We start from the raw sequence: 19,043 nt of genomic DNA on the forward strand, positions 1-19,043 counted from the left end.
ATCTTCTGTTCCTAAGTGTTTTTAACTGATTTACAGTTGGACAGTGTTCAGCTCGATCCTTATGTAGGACGTCTCTTCCTGTGACGGCACTCTCGCTGACATGTTGATATTGTCAGAGAGCTAGTGGAGGGAGGGGGAGACGAATAGAGCTGTAAAGCGCTGTAAAGAGGACAAATCAGAAACCCCCTGGAAGAAGTGGGTGTGTGTTTGCCTGTGTCTCATTTGCATATAAAGGGACCATGCACGAAAACCGAGCGTTCTGAAAGGGGCGGGTTTAGCAGGGTTATTGAACTACTATGATTCTTCATCCTTATGGTATTTTGACCAAAGCATGTCACTGACATGTTCATTAGGACACCAGGGAACTATTTTAATGGGGGAAATAGGGTATAATATGTCCACTTTAAGAAATAATAATTGTCCATGTCACTTCTATTGACCACACATACAGTGTAGTTACAACTTATACCAGGAAATGGAACACATCCACTCGATGCACTTAAGCAGGAACAAAAGTGTAAAAATGTCTTTCAATGAAGCATGTTATAGCTGTGCCAGGGCTCATGCTGGGGACAGTTTAACAATGGCCATAATGTTGTGTTTGTGTGTGTGTGTAAAAAAGAGAAAGACATGTATTTCTATAATTTATTGTTAACAATTAAGTGACTATTGTTAATCAACTCATTCAACTAATGGTTAAGGAAAATGCACGACAGTTGCAAGCCTTGTAACCATTGTTCTACAGGCAGCTTGGGTCAGGAGGGGCATTTACAACCATTTGCATCATAATTTTGCTTCAGTTTGCAGAAAACTTTGCAGATTGTGAATGGTCAAACTTAATCAAACTTATTCCCATTCCTTCCTAGGTTTTCTAACAAGATAATCGTAAGTGAAAAGCCAGTTTTTAAGTAGAAGGGTTATAACAATGGTTGATAAGCTATGTTGTGCCAAACATCCAGTGGTTATGTTTCTGCTTGTTCCACTTTTCAGCCTTGGCTTGCCCTGGCTTGGTTGTACTCCTAGAGTGCAGAGCGGACTGACTTCACTTTGTTTCGTAACTCAGTGAGGACTACTATCTTTTGGTCAAGGATCTGCTCCAGTTGAGAGGCGTAAGACTCCATATTAAAATCCACCTCCTCTGTCAACTTCAGCAGCTCTTTTTCATCCTCCATCCACTGGATTGACTCCTGGAAAACGGCACGGTGGTCCTCCAAAACCTGCTCCATCTCCTCTAAGTGAGACACGGCTTCATGGAAGGTAAACAGTTGGGGAGATGTTTCCTCCTCATTCTGCTCACAAAACAGTTTGAAGTTGTCTCCCTCCGGCAAGATTTTCAGGCACCCCTTGTCTAGAAGATCTAACTGATTGACAGCTTGGATGTTTGTCACTTGGTTTTGATCCACTGTCAGCTCCTTGACCCTGTTTGCGTAGTGTAGTGTATTGAGTGTGGTCTCGCAGGATGTCATACCTGGAGAGATTGTTGCAATCATGCATGTACGAGAATTTTCTCCAATGAAGGAGTCTCTCAGCACCTGGGTCAGCTTACTGGCTCTAAATGGAATGTGGTGCTTGTTACGGCCAAGTGCTCTGATACACTCTTTAAGAGCCAAAAGGCTTTTATTGATCTCAGCTCCCTCCAGACGTGTCTGCCGGTCTGCACTCGATGCGTCAGCTCCTCTTTCATTTCCTGCAAGGTCAACTAAGGAGAACTTTCCATGCAACTCACCTTTCCTCCGAAGAATGATCTGAAATATAGCATGGCTACGAGATGAGAGAGAATTGGCTGATGTCTTGCCCGATGTTCTGTGGCTGTTGCCCTCTTCTATAAGTTTAAGGACATCCTCTGTGCACTTAGCCTCCTTCTCCTGAAGACCCACAATCTGAACTTGCTTTTTCGTTCCCTCTAGCACCCTTAGCTCAGCTCTACGATTCAGCAGGTCAAACACCTTTCCAATGTAGATTTCAAAAAAGGTAGCATACACTTGGAGATCTAATGTCTTGTAGCTGGGTTTCTCCAACATGAGAAATACATCCTGAGCAGACAGTGCATATATTCCTTTAGAGCAGACTTGGTTTTTCCCATTGAAATCTCCACCCATAGTATGTGTTTTTCCACTACCTGTCTGGCCATAGGCAAAGCAGGTGGCCATGCCTTTCTCAAAAATGGTCTCCACTAAAGGTTTGGCAGTGAACATGTAGACCATCTCATTGGTAGTGCTGTCATCAAAGGCATAGTCGAAGCAGAAGGTATGGTTCTCCAGATAGCGACTTTGGTCCACCTTTTGTTTAGGTTCATGAACCAACACTACATCCTTAGTAGGGATGGTGATTACATCCAAATCTTTCATGGCCAACTCCTTCTTATTAAGTGGACGTTTCCTCACACATACACATATTCTGTGTGCCTCAATCAATTCTGATGTAGTCAGGGGACGAAATTCTATACTGCCTCGAAAATCTCGAATCATGCACATTATCTCATAGTTAGGAATTGTGGCATCCATCTCTTGTGCTCTCTTTTCCCTGAGCTCCTGTTGTTGAAGGCGGCGCCGCTCTCTTCCCTCCTGTATTAACTCCACCTCCTTGACACAATTTGACTTCATGTTATGAGGATGACTACTGATTATCTGTCGCTTCAAACAAATTTGATTAACTTGTGCAAAATTGGAGATTTACTCGTAGAGTTGCATAACAACAACCACTGATTTCTTGCTTCTTTCCCGTTGCCTTCCTATTCTTCTTTTCTCCTTGATTTGAATTCTAAAACTGTAAAAAGCTGGCTTTTATTTTCAAGAAGTTTAAAGTGATCAAAGTCACAGATGACATCATAGGTGACACTGCATCTCCTTTTCTTCTAATAATTTCTGGCAGTTTATCTCTGCTTGAAGATAGCCAAAATGTAAAAAATATACACGTTTAAAAGTATGTAAATCTCAGAATATATTAAGATTCATACATATGGGTCTAAGGATCCAGTTTCTGGAAGGGCCAGCTTAGCATGGCCCCTACTTAGGCCTGGGGGATCTAAATCTAAGCCCATCATGGCTTTTGTAATATTTATATCTCGCTAGTTGTTTGAACCGAGTTATAATAACTGTATGGACACTGATATCTGGTTGCATTGTTTATTCTGCCATCTTGGATATACACACTGGAGTCTCGCGAGGGTCTGTGACGTTGCATGAGACAATGGTGTCCCTTAAGGGACTGTCAGAATGCTACATCTCCCTTCTTAAAACAAAAACAGAATAATATTCACTTACTGAACACATGTGTATGTATATGAGGGCAGAGATCTGCCTACACCCTTAACAATTCACAAGTCAAGAACTTGTCTTGGATTATCTCTGCTCCAATATTGACAGTTTTCAGATCCCAGACTCTCTCTCCAACCCAGATGAACTGGTCGCTCTTTATAACACCTGCCTCACCAACACTCTCACCCCTCTTGCCCCCATGAAAACCCAGTCTGTGTCCTTTTCCGCATCTGCCCCCTGGTTTACCCCCAAACTTAGGTCTATGAAATCCAAAAACTGACAGCTTGAGCGACTACACAAAAGAACCGGTCTCACCATCCACAAGGACACCACATGTACACCACACAAATCACACAATAAAAGGACCTAATCTCACAAACCAAAACCAGTTACTACTCCGGCCTCATCCTCTCCAATGAAGGAAACTCAAAAACCCTCTTCTCTGTTATGAACAAAATCCTTCAGCCACCCAATTCTGTACCCCTCCACCCGTATTCCACAGAAACCTGCAACTCCATAATGGACTATTTCAACCAGAAAATCCAAAACATTCATCAGCACCTACATCACAATTTGCCACCTCTCTCCCCATCTGAACCTTCTCCTCCTTGTCATCTCTTCTCCAGTTTTCTTCTTCCCACTACCTCCAAAATCTCCGACCTCATACACAAATCAAAGCACACCACATGTCAGCTTGATCCCCTCCCCACAACCCTAGTCAAATCCTGCTCCTCCTTCCTGCTCCCCCTCATATCCGCTATTATCCCATTCTCACTTTCATCCGGAATAGTCCCTTCACTTTTCAAAACTGCCACTGTCACCCCCATATTAAAGAAACCCGGTTCAGGCCCCAACAATTACAATAACCTCCATCCTTGAAAAAAACGGTTTCCACCCAAATTCACTCTCACCTATCCCTCCATTCACTCTAAGAGCCTTTACAGTCTGGTTTCCGCCCCGTCACAGCACAGAGACCGCCTTAATCAAAATCACCTACGACCTCCTCATTGCAGCTGATTCTGGTTCTGTCTCCATCCTCATCCTCCTTGATCTGAGTGCTTCCTTTGACACCATCTCATACCCCATCCTCCTCAGTAGACTCTCCTCCATTGGCCTCTCCCGCACTCCCCTCAGCTGGTTCCACTCACCCCTCACAGGCCGCACTCTGTTTGTACAGCTCAAATCTTTCACTTCAAAACCCTCCCCAGTCTCTACAGGTGTGCCCCAGGGATCTGTCCTGGGGCCCCTTCTCTTCATCATCCATCTCCTCCCCCCTCCTCCGTAAATTCAATATCCAGTTCCACTGCTTCGCGGATGACACCCTGCTCTACCTTTCTTGCAAACCAAATTCCACACTATCACCCCCCTCCCTCACCTCTTGTCTCTCAAAAACCTGGTTCATCTCAAACTTTCTTAAATTAAACTGCAATAAAACTGAAATCCTCCTCCTCGGCAATAAATCCACCATTTCTAAAGCCAGCTTCTCTCTCACCATTGACAGCTCTTCAGTTTCCCCCTCCCCTCAGGTAAAAAGTCTGGGTGTCATCCTCGACAGCACTCACACATCAACATCACTACCCACACTGCTTATTTTCATCTCCGTAACATCAACAGACTCCGCCCCTCCCTCACCCCCCACTCCACCGCCGTCCTTGTTCACAGCCTCGTCACCTCCCGTCTTGATTACTGGAATTATCTCCTCTTCGGCCTCCCTCAAAAGTCTCTCCATAAACTCCAACTGGTCCAAAATTCAGCCGCCCGTATCATCACAAAGACCCCCTCACACCACCACATCACCCCCGTCGTCCAGCACCTTCACTGGCTCCCTGTAAAAGACGCATCAACTACAAACTTCTCCTGTGCACATACATGGCCATCCACAACCTTGCCCCTCCCTACCTATCTGACCCCCTGCACGTCATCACCACCACTCGTTCCCTCAGATCCTCCTCCTCCATCCACCTCTCTGTGCCCCCTGCCCGCCTTAGCACTATGGGGGGCAGAACCTTCAGCCACTCTGCTCCCCAGCTCTGGAACACACTACCACCTGACTGTTAAGCTCTCTAATGAGAGCGGTTTGACTACAAAGAGGACCCGACAATGCAGAGGAGACAGAACACGGTTTAACAATAACGAATAATAAGAATAATAACGGTGGAGGAGAGTGGGATTGTGACAGTACCTCCCCCTCAACGGGCGCCTCCCAGGGTGGTCCCAGTGGAAGTCCCGCAGCAGGGTCTTGTCCAGGATTAAGCTGCGAGGAATCCAAGACCTCTCCTCTGGACCATATCCCTCCCAATCAACCAAGTATTGGTGGCCTCTACCTCGGCGGTGGATGTCAAGGATGCGAGTGACCGTGTAGGTGTTGCCTCCGGCGATGACCCGGGGAGGAGGAGGGGGATTGGTCGGGGAACCAGGTCCGACTCAGTGACGGGTTTGATCAGTGACACGTGGAAGGTGGGGTGAATGTTGAGAGCCTGGGAGAGTTACACAGCGCAGTGTGTTCTCCAGACTCTGGTTGGCCCTTTCTGTTTGGCCATTTGACTGAGGGTGGTAGCTGGAGGACAAGCTTACAGTTGCGCCCAGGGTGGTGCAGAAGGCTTTCTAGACTTGTGATGTGAATTGGGGGCCGTGGTCCGAGACAATGTCCTGGGGGAAGCCGTGAATGCAAAAACATGGTTCACAAGGAGGTCCCCCGTCTCGGTGGCAGAGGTAAGTATGGTGAGGGGGATGAAGTGAACTGCTTTGAAGAATCGTTCTATAACTGTCAGGACTGTGGTGTTGTTCTGGGAGGGGGTAAGACCGGTGATGAAATCCACAGTGATGTGGGACCAGGGACGTCGTGGAATGGACAGGGGGTTCAACAAGCCTGTGGGGAGCGGTTGGAGGACTTTCCCCGGGCACATATGGGGCAGGCAGGCATCGCTCAACGATGAAACCCAGAAAGGGAACGGATGTGGTGTGGAAGACGCACTTCTCGGCCTTCACAAACAGCTGGTTCTCTAGAAGGCACTGGAGTACCAAACGGACATGCTGGACATGTTCCTCCTTCGTCTCAGAAAAAATTAAGATATCATCTAAGTAAACTACTGCGTGTGCTGGTGAGCTCAGTCTTTTGGTTGGGAGGGGCAGGAGGCGATGTAATGGCCGGACTGACCACAGTAGATACAAACTCAGGCCGTCGGCCTCCGTTGTCTCTCGGAGTCAGGCCCAGCTGCATGGGTTCAGAGGAGTCGGTGTTGGGGACTCAGGGGAGTGAGGGACTGGGCCGATCGACGTGGGGTGTGACTGGAACGAGTGAATGTGAGATGGATAGAGACAAGGGAGGTTCCAACGGCCGAGATGGGTTATGGTGAATCCAAAGCTCTCGGGGAAGCAGGAGATGTGGCGACCTGAAGCAGAACAACACCAGTGAGTATTCCAGAAGTCAGAGTTTCAGAAATCACAGCAGAAGTCATAGGCGTTACTACTGGTAGAGCAAAAACAATCTGCCGCTGGTGACTGGGACGGCAAAGGCTTAAGAAGCCTCCTGATTGCGCATCAGGAGCAGGTGAGGATGAGCCGCCGCAGGTGTTGCTGATCACCAGCTCATCAGCTCGTCAGCTCATCATAAGCTGGGCAGGTGATTTCAGGTTGTCCACAGGAGTGTTTCTGTATTCAAAGAGAGCAAGGTAGGGGCCTTTTATCTCAACCTTGGCTTTGTCCAGGATGCGCTTGTGGTGGTGTGTGTGAGGTCCCATGCATCTGCGAAGTGGTGGAATTCCCTGAGCTGTAGCATGGACAGTTGTCGCTGACGACAGTCTCCGCAATGCTATGCCGGGGCAAATGCAGACTTGAGCTTGGTGATTACTGCAGAGGATGTGCAGCTTGGAAGCCACTCCATTTCAAAAAATCTACTATGATGATGAAGTCCTGTGCACTCCCTGTGAAAAGATCTGTACCTACCACCTGCCATGGTCTTTTTGGTATGTTTAGCAAGAATTTTCAATTCAATTCAATTTCAATTGTATTTGTATAGCGCCAAATCATAACATACATTATGTTAAGGCACTGTATATAGATAACATCAAGGAGAGCAGAGAAACCCAACAGTTCACACAATGAGCCAGCAGTAGGCATCAGTGGAGAGAAAAAACTCCCTCTTAACAGGAAGAAATCTCTGACAGAACCAGGCTCAGAGATGTGCAGTCATCTGCCTCGACCGGTCGGGATGAAAGGAAAATGGGGGACAGTGGAGAGGTGGGGGACAGAAAGGGGGGAGAGAAAGGACAAGATAAAGGTGAGGTAGTGACAGAAGCAGATACAAAACAGCTGTATCAAGTCACAAGTTTATACAGTCAATGATATTGACTTTTTAATTATAGCACAATAATAATGGTGATGATATGGGTAGCCTCGAAAACTGGATCTTGATCCTGCAACCTGCCAGATGAGAATACAGAGAGAGAGAGAGGGAATAAAGGAAAGACTCAAACTCGAGAGAGAAAGAGACAAGGCTAATGACATATAATAAGTCATATTCATATCCTGAGTGTGAGAGAGTGAATATGCGTACACCACAGGAAAATCCCCCAGCAGTCTAGGTCTATAGCAGCATAACTAAGAGATGGTCCAGGTTTCCCTGAACCAGCTCTAACTATAAGCTTTATCAAAAAGGAAAGTTTTAAGTCTAACTTTAACTACACAGAGAGTGTCCGCCTCCCGAACTATCATTGGAAGCTGGTTCCACAGGAGAGGAGCCTGGTAACTGAAGGCTCTGCCCCCCATTCTACTCTTACAGACTCTGGGAACCACAAGTAAACCCGTATTTTGTGACCTGGGTGGTCTGTTATAGGGTGATAGGGTAAGACTAGGTCTTTCAGGTATGAAGGGGCCTGACCATTTAGTGCTTTGTACGTGAGGAGGAGGATTATAAATTGAATTCTAAACTGTACGGGGAGCCAGTGTAGAGAAGCTAACACTGGAGTTATATGGTCTCTCTTTCTAGTTCCTGTCAGAACTCGTGCTGCAGCATTTTGAATTAACTGAAGGGTTCTAACAGACTTGTTGGGACATCCTGATAATAAGGAATTACAGTAATCTAATCTAGATGTAACAAAAGCATGAACTAGTTTTTCAGCATCCTGTAAAGACAGAATGTTTCTAATTTTCATAATGTTCCGCAGGTGGAAGATCTGGAAATTAGTTTAATGTGTGAATCAAATGACACTTCCTGGTCAAAATTAACTCCAAGGTTCCTCACAGTGGAACTGGAAGCCAGGGTGATGTCATCTAAAGTGACAATGTGATCAGAAAGTTTTTCTCTGAGGTGTTCAGAGTATAATGACCTCAGTTTTTTCTGAGTTTAAAAGTAGAAAGTTACAGGTCATCCAGGACTTAATGTCTTAAAGACATTCCTGGAGTGGAACAACCTGATTTATTTCATCCGGCCTCATTGATAAATATAGCTGTGTGTCATCTGCATAACAATGAAAGTGTATGTTGTGTTTTCTAATAATGTTCCCTAGAGAAAGCATATATAAGGTCAAAGTATAGGCCCAACCACTGAGCCTTGTGGAACTCCACAATTAACTTTTGTTTGTAGTGAGGCTTTATCATTAACATGAACAAACTGGAATCTATCAGATAAGTATGATTTAAACCAGGGCAGCACCTGTGATACCAAGAGTCTGCTCCACTCTCTGCAGTAGAATATTATGATCAATGGTGTCAAATGCAGCACTGAGATCTAACAGGACAAGTAAAGAAACTAGACCATTATCTGAAGCCAAGAGAAGATCATTACTAACTTTACCTAGTGCTGTTCCTGTGCTATGGTTTAATCTAAAACCTGACTGAAGGCCATTATTGCGCAAATATTCACATAATTGATTAGCCACTGCCTTTTCTAAGATTTTAGAAACAAAGGGAAGATTCGATATAGGTCGATAATTAGCTAAAATATCTGGGTCAAGGGTCGCTTTTTTGAGAAGGGGTTTAATAACTGCTATTTTAAACGTTTGGGGCACATAAGCAGTTTATAAGGATAGATTAATTTGAGTTAATATAGAACTGTTAATTAAAGGAAACACATCTTTAAACAGTTTAAACAGTTTAAACAGTGACATAATGCCTGTTTTTTGTCGCTAGTTGTTTTCAGCAGCACCAGCTGTTAGCTGCAGATTTTGGATCCAAGTGGACCTAAATCATACTAGTAGTGCTTTAGTAAAGTAACGTCTCATAAGCTAAAGATTAAAAATGGATTTAAGATGCGTTTTGGACAGGACAGTGAAGGGGCGTGTCTAAGATGCTGTGGAATTCCATAATGTCGGAGCGGAAAAAACAGAAAAAAGTTCTGCCCCATCTGACCTTCTGTCTAGATTTGGGCAGCTCTGTAGGCATTAACCAGTTTTGTGCATTCCTCTTCTGTTGGGAAGTCATCTTTTGCAGCCATGTTTAAGATGCGTAGAACCCTATTGAAATTATTGGAATTATTTGTTGGGCCCGAGTGGTGGACCTATTGTATCAGAATCAGAATCACCTTTATTGTCATTATACAGTGTACAATGAGATTAAAGGACAGTTCTAGTAGTGCAAGTAAAGAGATAAGAGTAGAAGAAAGAACGAAACAGTGCACCAACACCTTTGACAAAATTAGAAGGATATGTAAAAAAAAATAGTATTCAAGTATTTACAGTGGGAGCCAGTAAGGGAAATATGCAGTATATGATACAGTACATTGTACATTGTACAGCAGAGTGGAAGTATGTGGGGTGTGTATATTGCACGGGTACGAAGTGTAAGAATATTGCACTTGGAGAACAGGCTGTGCCCAGGGTGAGAGCTGTCACAGGTGATGCTGGTGGCTCTGCGCAATGTTATGTAAATGTAGGAACTATTATTTTATTCTTTCTCCACATTGAATCTCTAATTTGACCCCCTAAATGTGTTTGAAAATGGACAAAAATTGGCAAAAGCAGAACTGGTGAAAAATTTGATAAAATAATGGGAATGCTAAAAACCAATGCAAAATGTCACAGCCTATGGAGTGGCAAAAGACAAACAAAAAATCCCATTTGGACCATGACCTTGACGCAACAGAAAGTCATTTGGCGTCCAGTTATGAAACTTATGAAACTTTTGCAAGTTTCATAACTGAACAAACTTGTCTGATGGCGTTTATCGTAGCAACACGAAAAACATGTCAAATAAGTTATTGAAATGTTTCACAGATTCAAAAGGGCGTGACATGACAGCCATCATCAGCCATCGGAATTTTGGCGATTCGCCACGAAAAAGGAAGTGCACTATAAATTCGCCATACATTGACCGATTGCCACAAAACTTGATACATGACACTTGATACATGACCACTCCTGAACTCATCTATGAACGTGAATTTGACTCAACGCGATGTCGGCCATTTTTAATTATGCTGTTTAAGCACAAAACATGAAGTGACCTGTAACTCGCCCGTTTATTGACCGATTGGCTGAAAACTTCATATGTGATACCAAGGGCCCACTCTGAACATATCTCCAAGCCATGAACTGCACACCAGAAGGTTGTCCGAAATAGGAAGTGCCCTTTAACTTGCTGTGTAGAACGTGTTTCAATAGGGTTCTACTTATTACTAATAAGAATTCTTCTTATTACTTTTCTCTCAAATGAATCACGTTTTTTTGGCCTTTGATATGCCCCAAAACTTACGGATTTCTGCGACTGCATCAATCCTGTTTAAAATTTACATGCGAAAGTAGTGAAAATGTGTGTAAAATTGGATGTGGGAGGGGCATACACTTACATTCAACAATGAGGCACACTGACACTGCAGTTGCTGATTCCTCAATTTTCTTCTTGAAAGAAATGAAAGTGGTGCCCCATTAATAATTAAAACGAGAAGAATTGCTCAATCAAATGTAGCCTCAACCTGTTGTGTAGCCTTAATTATGATAAAAAGTGACACTGCATATTTAGTTTTCAACAATTACTACACCAAATGGCAGTGAACTATAGTAGAAATGTGAAAATGTTTATTTTGAACATTCCTCAATCTCTTATACAAATTGAGTTGACGTTTTGACAAAGTTGACATGGTGCTTCTTAACAAGACTTTAAGGCTACTCCAGTTATGTGCTGACTTGTGGCTTTGGAGACTTTTGCAGCATCCTCCGCATCTCTGTGTTCTGCTGTCTCAGACTATCCATCTCAGGGACAAGCTCAGCAATGTCCTTGAGGACTATAAGGTATTGCATTAGTGTCCTCTCAACTTCTTCCCACAGTTTGACTTTTTCTTCAGGGATAATATTGCCCAAACTTTCCCAATAGGCTTTGTCCCGGGCTTGCTGACGTAAGATCTCCCTGAACCTCGAATCTTGCTTGATAAAACTTTTAAGAGCAGGCAGAACATGGTTGGGATGAATAAGGTCAGCGGTCACATGAAATGTAGAGCTGGTTCCTGGTGCTGCTGCCTGGTCACTGTATTCACCGGGCTCTTCACAGTCTTCTGTCTGTTGTGTCTCTTGTTGGCTGTACTTTACAACATAATTAGCCAGTTTGGGCAAATCGTTCTCGCTGATGCCAAAAGTAGAAAGGAGAGAGTTCCACTTTTCATCCTCCTCCTTGCCTTCCTCAGCCAGGATGCCAACTTCATCCATCAGCAGCTCTTTGATTTTTGTCAAAGTCTCATCACAGAGTTCTGTAAAGGCTAGTGGAGGTTTTTCTCCCAGTACGCCATGGTACCGCTTAGAGATCAGAGAGTCAGTTTCTAAAGCCCTCTCAACTAATTGCTTCACTTCTTCTTCAACTGTTTCCACCATCTCCTCAAATGTCTTTGCATCAGCAACTGCAATGTTTTTGCTCTTCCCCTGTAGATGTTCATATTGATGGACATTGTACTTGTAGTTTTTTGACAAATGCTGGATCTTCCTTTTTGTCTGATTAATATTCTTGGGGACTGGATTTTTCTGGTCAGTCTCTGCCTGAAGACCAGGGATCCTGGTATTCTTAAGTGCTTCTAGATCATGCTTTTCTTTAACTTTCTTTAGATATGTCATTGTGTAGACGGCACAGATTTTTTGATGCTCTCTCACCATGACCTGCAATTTGGCGTCCTGCTCTATTTTATCAATTGCTTGCATTTTCATGTTCTCCAGTATCAGACTCTGAATTTTAGCTTCATAATCTTCAACTTTCTCCCTTCTCTGTGTCACCATCTCTAACTCTGTGTCATAGACTTCCTTCTGGTATTGTTCCCAGTGACACTTATCTCTTATAAGTAAGGCTTCATTTTCCTGGTGATTAACGCTTTCAGTCTCAGCCAGCTCCTTCCTGTACGTTTTGATCAAAGTTTTGATCTGGTCCTCCATCCTCTCCATCATCAAGTCCCGCTCCTTTGCCTGCTTCCTCAAGTCTTTGACAAAGTGATCACCTGCAACCATAAGGTCCCATCGCAGCTCATTTATGATTTTCTTCTTCTCTGCTAATAGACCCAGTACTGCCTGCTGCTGGCTGTTCATAGCTTCTTGCAGCTCCACAGGGCTGCTCACATTCTCCTTAGCAAGTGACCACCCTCTCATTAGCTCTTCAAATTTTTCTTGACTGGACTCTACATATTTTCCCAGCAACTTCAATCTCATTTTGCAAACTTCATCCAACTCCTGTCTTCGCATTGACTCTCTCGTATCAACATCAGTTTGAATGTTGGCCAAAGAAATTGTTAATGAATTTTGCAGAGTGGATATCCTCTGAGACAGGCTACCTGAGGCCACTTCATTGAACTCCACTAGTATAGAGACCCCGCTATCGTCCCGGATTCCCGGTAACATGGAGGGTTCACAGGACTCTTCTATATCCTTATCATCCATCCGTCCATTTTCCAGCTGGGAGCTGGAATCTCCTTCCATATTGAGTATATAATGTAACAGAGATGGTTAAATGTTATGGTTGTGATTGCAATAAATGTAGTGGTGCTATAATGTTTTGTCCTTTTTTAAGAATACCAGAACAAAAGTCAAAGTAGGGTAAACATAAGAATGACAGGTTTTGGCCTTAATTCCCTTAATCTTAAAAGTATGGTGTTGTCTAGACGTTTACTGCATTGGGTAACATACATTACTGATGACACCAAAATGATGTCATGTCTTTAGTGGCTTTGATTCGCAGAATTCCAAAGTTGGAATCTTAGGAAGTTACCGTGGCACCAATGGTGTGGACATTAATCCTCCTCTTAGTTAGTTCTAAAGTTTGTTGTGGTGTTCAAAGGCAGTAAGCATCACTAATCATTTAGCACAAGAGCCTTAGAAGCACCAGGTGCACAGTTAGACAGTTTATCCCTTATAGATCTCCCTGAGTTAACATCATTAGTATTATCATCCAAACCATCAACCTGTCAGTTAGATCCCATCCCCACCAAACACCAAAGATGTGTTTCCTTTAATTAACAGCTTTATATTAACTCAAATTAATCTATCCTCGTTAACTGGATATGCGCCCCAAACGACCCTTGACCCAGATATTTTAGCTAATTACTGTATCTAATTACTGTATCTAATCTCTTGTTCAAGACATCTAAAAATCAAGTGATTTGTAGACCAGTAACAGGATTTTAAACTTGATCCTTTGACACACTGGGAGCCAGTGCAGTGATTTAAGGACAGGTGTGATATGGTCTATTTAATACTACAACTTCTGGCATGAGAGGACGCTGGCGTGTATGTCGCCGCTTCTCACTCCAAATTTAATTTAATTTTCTACCATTTGTGTCTATGCCGTTTCGACTGTCATTTTTACTGTGGCTACTGTTGTGTGGTTATAACCATAGTCTGAGTTAGTTTCCTCTTCAGAGTGATTTTTTGTTTCTTAGAGTAGGGAAGAACTTACAGTAAAATTGGTATGTTTGGTATTGGAATGTTATGCAGGTAATGTAACTTATAATCAACTCTGTAACAGTATTTGACGAACTATCTTATTGGGCATCATAACATGTGTAACTAAATTTACAAAGCAATACTAAAAAAAAATTCAAGCCGTGAGCAGGCAACAACAGCTTCAGGCGAACAAAGTCTACAAAGTCTTGTATCCAAAGTCGAAGAGGGGAGAGGCCACTGCAAAGCCAGTCAAAACAGACCCCACATACAAGTCACTAATAATAAAAACGTATTTACAGCTGGTGTTTTTTATTTATTTTTTTATTTTTTTAAATAACAAATTAAAATTTGAATTTTAACTTAAAATGTAACTATAAACTAAAAGAAATACTGTCTGAATGTAATGTCATGGTTCTCTGTTATATTCCAAAGGCTATGTGGATTATCTGATTAGGCTGGTGTTCGAGGAGGTGATAGAGGACCCAGATTCTTTTGCCAAGAACGTGACGAAGATCACCATCCCAGAGATCCTGTCAGCCCAGTATGACGGATACTCAAAGGAGAAATGGATCGCCTCAGATGTGACCCGCTTCAGTCAAGGGGTGGACGGAAGCCAGCGTATTGTCCAGCCAAATCAGGAAACTCTTGGCTTATCCGGCACACAACACATTACAGGATGACGACTCATACACTTTGTCCCAAATAGCCCCAGCACCACCTGACAAAGCTATGGTATGCTAAATGTTGGTAACGACTGAAAAGGATAGGAAGGATAACATTTAAAAAACAATAATAATAATAATTAAATGCTGTTCTTGCTCTGTACACTTTTTGTAAATAGTTCTTATTAAACATTTCAAAGACACAATGTCATTATTTTATGAATTATGTGTGTTATTATTTAAACATACCTTTATTTGTATGTTAAAACATGATGATATGTTCTGCCCCGCAATAGCCCATAGTCTGCCCAGTAGATGTTGTTTATATTTTGCAGTGTGTATGGGTTCAAACAGTAAGGCTCCAGTCCTGGATGGTGGATCATGCAATCAGGTGTGTCTGGAAGCTCATTCATTCTTCTAATAACCTAAGAGGGGGCAGAGCAATACTGTTACAGTAATAGCATGTGATTAGGGAAAAAATGTAATCAAGAGGATCACTCAAACAGAGTGGTGGATTATTACAGTAAAAACGATCATAGTTACAGCCAGGATTTGAGAAAATTGAGCTATATTATGGTGGACTGGTGTAATTTCATAATTTCTTTTCTGTGGGCATCGATATGCAGTTCCCACAAGTGCACCTTCCAGAGAGACAGAGAGTAGGGCTCGTTTGCATCAACTAGGAGGTTTTTGACCATAAAAACTACTTCATGTTTGTAAGTACACCTCTATATCTCACAGATTGTGTGGTTGCGCATGGTTGCGCTGTAGGAGATGGCAGCATTTCCAGTCGCTCCGCAGCACTTTCTTCATTTCAACACTTTTTCCTCTTTTCTACTTTCTACTTCTGTTGGTACTTCTTTGTGAAGGATTTAACATGTATCCCATTGATACACTGTACTTTAGAACACACACACAAGAGCCAGCTCTCTCACTTATTCTCGAGAGAAGTTACTGGCTCTCAGGAGGACAACAGACGGACTGAGGCACAACATCCCAGCGGAGCTGCGGAGGAGCTACCGGGGCTGTAAGGCTGGGGCCAAGCTAAAGGCTAGGCTAGCGGAGAACCGGAGGCGCTTCAAACCATCGTTTCCTTCCGTGATTATGGGGAACGTCAATTTGCTGCCAAATAAGATGGATGAGCTGGCCGCCTTGGAGAACCAGTGGATCTACCGGGAGTGCAGCTTGTTCATCCTGACGGAGACATGGCTAATCAACAGCATACCGGATGCTGGACCTGCGGGGATTTACTGCGGTGAGAGCCGACAGGAACACGGAGGCATGCGGCAAATGCAGAGGTGGGGGGCTCATCATTTATGTCAACAACCGTTGGTGTAACCCCGGCCATGTCACCGTGAAGGCGGCTTTGTGTGACCCGAATCTGGAGCTGCTTGCCGTTAGCCTGTGGCCATACTATCTGCCGAGGGAGTTCAGTCACGTGATCGCCCTGTGTGTTTACATTCCTCCGGAGGTCAAGGCGCAGGCTAAAGCAGACACTGCTTGTTATGAGATTCTAAAAGTCACAGCACGGCTGCAGAGGCAACATCCTTCATAATTATTTCTGGAGACTTCAATAATGTCACCCTGGACTCTACCCTGGCTGCTTTTCACCAGGTTGTCAACTGCCCCACCAAGAAGAATAGGATGATTGACTTACTGTATACCAACGTTAAGGAAGCATACAGAGTCACCGCCCTTCCCCCACCGGGAAAGTCAGACCAAAACCTGGTGTACATACAGCCCCAATACACCCCCCTGGTTAAAAGGCAGGTTGTCACCACTCGCTCCATCAGGAGATGGACTCTTGAAGCTGAGGAGGCCCTGAGAGACTGTTTTGATACCACAGACTGGGATGTGTTGCTGGGTGAGCATGTTGAGGACATTGAGGGGATGACTCACTGTCTCACAGACTATCTTAACTTCTGTGTAGATGTGGTTGCCCCCACCAAGACTGTTTGGTGTTATCCTAATAACAACCAATGGGTAACACAGGAAGTCAAGGCCGTCCTCAACAAGAAGAAGAAGGCCTTCAGGACTAATGATAGAGAGGAGATGAAAACAGCACAGTGTGAGGTGAAACTCACGCTGTGCCTGAGGGAGGCAAATGATTCCTACAGGAGGAAAGTGGAGCAGAAACCTAGGGACAACAACATGAGGGAGGTCTGGGAAGGTGTCAAAACCATCACAGGCCACAAAGCCAAATCCAGCACAGAGGGGGGAGGAGTGGAGAGGGCAAACAATCTAAATAGCTTCTTCAATAGATTCAGCCCTCCACCCCACCTCCCACCCTCACTGCGGCCCTCACTGAAGCCTGCTCCCCTCCCCCTCCCAGCACCTACCCACCCAGGCAGCACAGCGGAACCTTCCCCTCCTGCGACCACAGCCACCCCCCAACCTGCCCTCCCACTCCCACCACTCTCTGACACCAGCCATCCTCCCCCCCTTCCCTCCTCTCAGCCACCTCCCGGCTTCACAGCTGATCAGGTGAGGGGAGAACTGAGGAAGCTCTGGCCCCGGAAAGCAGCAGGACCAGACCAGGTGTGTCCACGGCTCCTCAAGACCTGTGCTGCGGAACTCAGGGAGCCAATCCAACGGGTCTACAACCTGAGCCTACAACTTGGGAGAGTGCCCACCCTCTGGAAGACATCATGCATCGTTCCAGTTCCAAAGAAGAACCGGCCCAGCGAGCTGAATGACCGGTGGCACTTACTTCACATCTTATGAAGACTCTGGAGCGGCTCTTCCTCAACCTCCTCAGGCCTCAGGTACAGCACGCTGAGGACACCCTACAGTTTGCCATCGGGCAGAGGTCAGTGTAGAGGATGCCATTCTCTACCTCCTACACCGAGCCCACTCGCATCTGGACAAGGGAAGTGGCACAGTCAGGTCAAACAGTCAGACTGTTTGACAAGACACTTTTTCACATCCGTGACACAAAGATGGCGCCGCCGTGTGTTGCTGGCTGCCGTCTGCTCATACAATGGCTGATATTTCTGTTGTTTATAATACTAAGCACTAATCAGATCGAGTCTCTGCTGGTGTATGATCGCCAGGCTGTTTTGGATCTTCGACATAATGTCGGAGAACTATGTGCATTTAAGCATAGTGGGCAGAAAACTGCCCCCGCTACTAGCGGGGATCCCACCTCACCTGTGCTGGGCTCCCGCTCCACTTCCTTGGCGGAAGCGTCTCCGCCGTCACGGTAAACACGGCGGCCGGCTGTACAATCTTCGTCCGTTTCCCGGACAGGACATGGACCAATTCATCCCTTCGCCGTGCCTCGGCGTTTCCTGGATCGACGCCTGCCTTGTACCTGTCACTGGCTCATTTGAGGGACTCCGGCCCCGCCCCATCCGCACTCCGCGACTTTCTCAGTGCGCGTGAACCCCCGGCTTCTGAAGACGCTGCCACGGGTTTCGTGGTCTGCAGAACCGAAGCCTCCGGCTCCTGCCAGGTTCGGCCTGGTGAACGCCAGATCACTGGTGAACAAACATTTATCCTGAGGGATTCCTTCAACTCCCGCAGCCTGGACTTCCTGGATCGGCGCCGGTGAGTGCAGCCCTCTGATCAAACTTTTACCGACTGGCTGTTCTTATTTTAACTCCCCACGGTCGTCGGGTCATGGAGGAGGGACGGCGACTGTTTATAAAAATTATTTTAACTGCAAGCAGCACTCTGTCTCACCCTCCTTTTCCAGCTTTGAAGCAAATGTATTTGAGGTGGGTCGCTCCAACCCAGTGCTGTGTGCAGTCATCTACCGACCGCCCAAATACAATAAGACTTCTTAAATGACTTTTCCGATCTTCTGGCTGAAATTATGCCCAAGTATGATCGTGTCCTCCTTGTAGGGGAATTTAACATTCATGTGTGTTGTCCTGATAAACAGTTGGTGAAGGACTTTTTAAGCCTTATTGACTCTTTTAATTTGGTGCAGTGTGTGTCTGGCCCCACACATGAACATGGACACACACTAGACCTTGTCCTCTGTCATGGTCTGTCTGTGTCAAACGTGGAAATCTGTGACAATGTGTTCTCGGATCATTTGTTAGTGCTGTTTGAAGCTGTTGTCTCCTGCGCTGCACTTAAATCTGGCGCTCCTGCTCGCTGCCGTCGGATTTTTAACCCTTTCAGTCAGTTCTCTGCTGCCTTTAACCAGCGCGCTGACTTAACCTCTGCAAATACAGTTCCTGGTTTCACTCCTCCTGCCAAACCATACTGGACTCTGTGGCTCCATTTAAAACTGTGCAGCCCAGAGCTAAACCTGAGCCCTGGTTCAA

General features: G+C 44.9%; 2 protein-coding genes and 1 pseudogene across 2 annotated transcripts; all 3 read right to left on the bottom strand.

Moving 5' to 3' along the window:
* Positions 1 to 1,019: 1,019 nt before the first annotated feature.
* Positions 1,020 to 2,603, bottom strand: LOC122778805 (kinesin-like protein KIF2A). Its single transcript, XM_044040901.1, has one exon. It carries the CDS (start codon positions 2,601 to 2,603, stop codon positions 1,020 to 1,022), a length of 1,584 nt encoding a protein of 527 aa, XP_043896836.1.
* A 5,286-nt stretch (positions 2,604 to 7,889) lies between these two features.
* On the bottom strand, positions 7,890 to 8,776 carry LOC122778331 (annotated as a pseudogene).
* A 2,589-nt stretch (positions 8,777 to 11,365) lies between these two features.
* LOC122778806 (dynein regulatory complex protein 1-like) lies at positions 11,366 to 13,141 on the bottom strand. The gene has a single exon (XM_044040902.1). The coding sequence runs from the start codon at positions 13,139 to 13,141 to the stop codon at positions 11,366 to 11,368; it is 1,776 nt and encodes a 591-aa protein (XP_043896837.1).
* Between the last annotated feature and the right edge of the window lie 5,902 nt (positions 13,142 to 19,043).

The sequence above is a fragment of the Solea senegalensis genome, linkage group LG12 (genome assembly GCF_019176455.1).
Source record: "Solea senegalensis isolate Sse05_10M linkage group LG12, IFAPA_SoseM_1, whole genome shotgun sequence".
NCBI classification, from domain to species: domain Eukaryota; kingdom Metazoa; phylum Chordata; class Actinopteri; order Pleuronectiformes; family Soleidae; genus Solea; species Solea senegalensis.

Coding starts and splice junctions, on each gene's coding strand:
- LOC122778805 (XM_044040901.1), bottom strand. CDS start 2,603: ATGAAGTCAAATTGTGTCAAGGAGGTGGAGTTAATACAGGAGGGAAGA.
- LOC122778806 (XM_044040902.1), bottom strand. CDS start 13,141: ATGGAAGGAGATTCCAGCTCCCAGCTGGAAAATGGACGGATGGATGAT.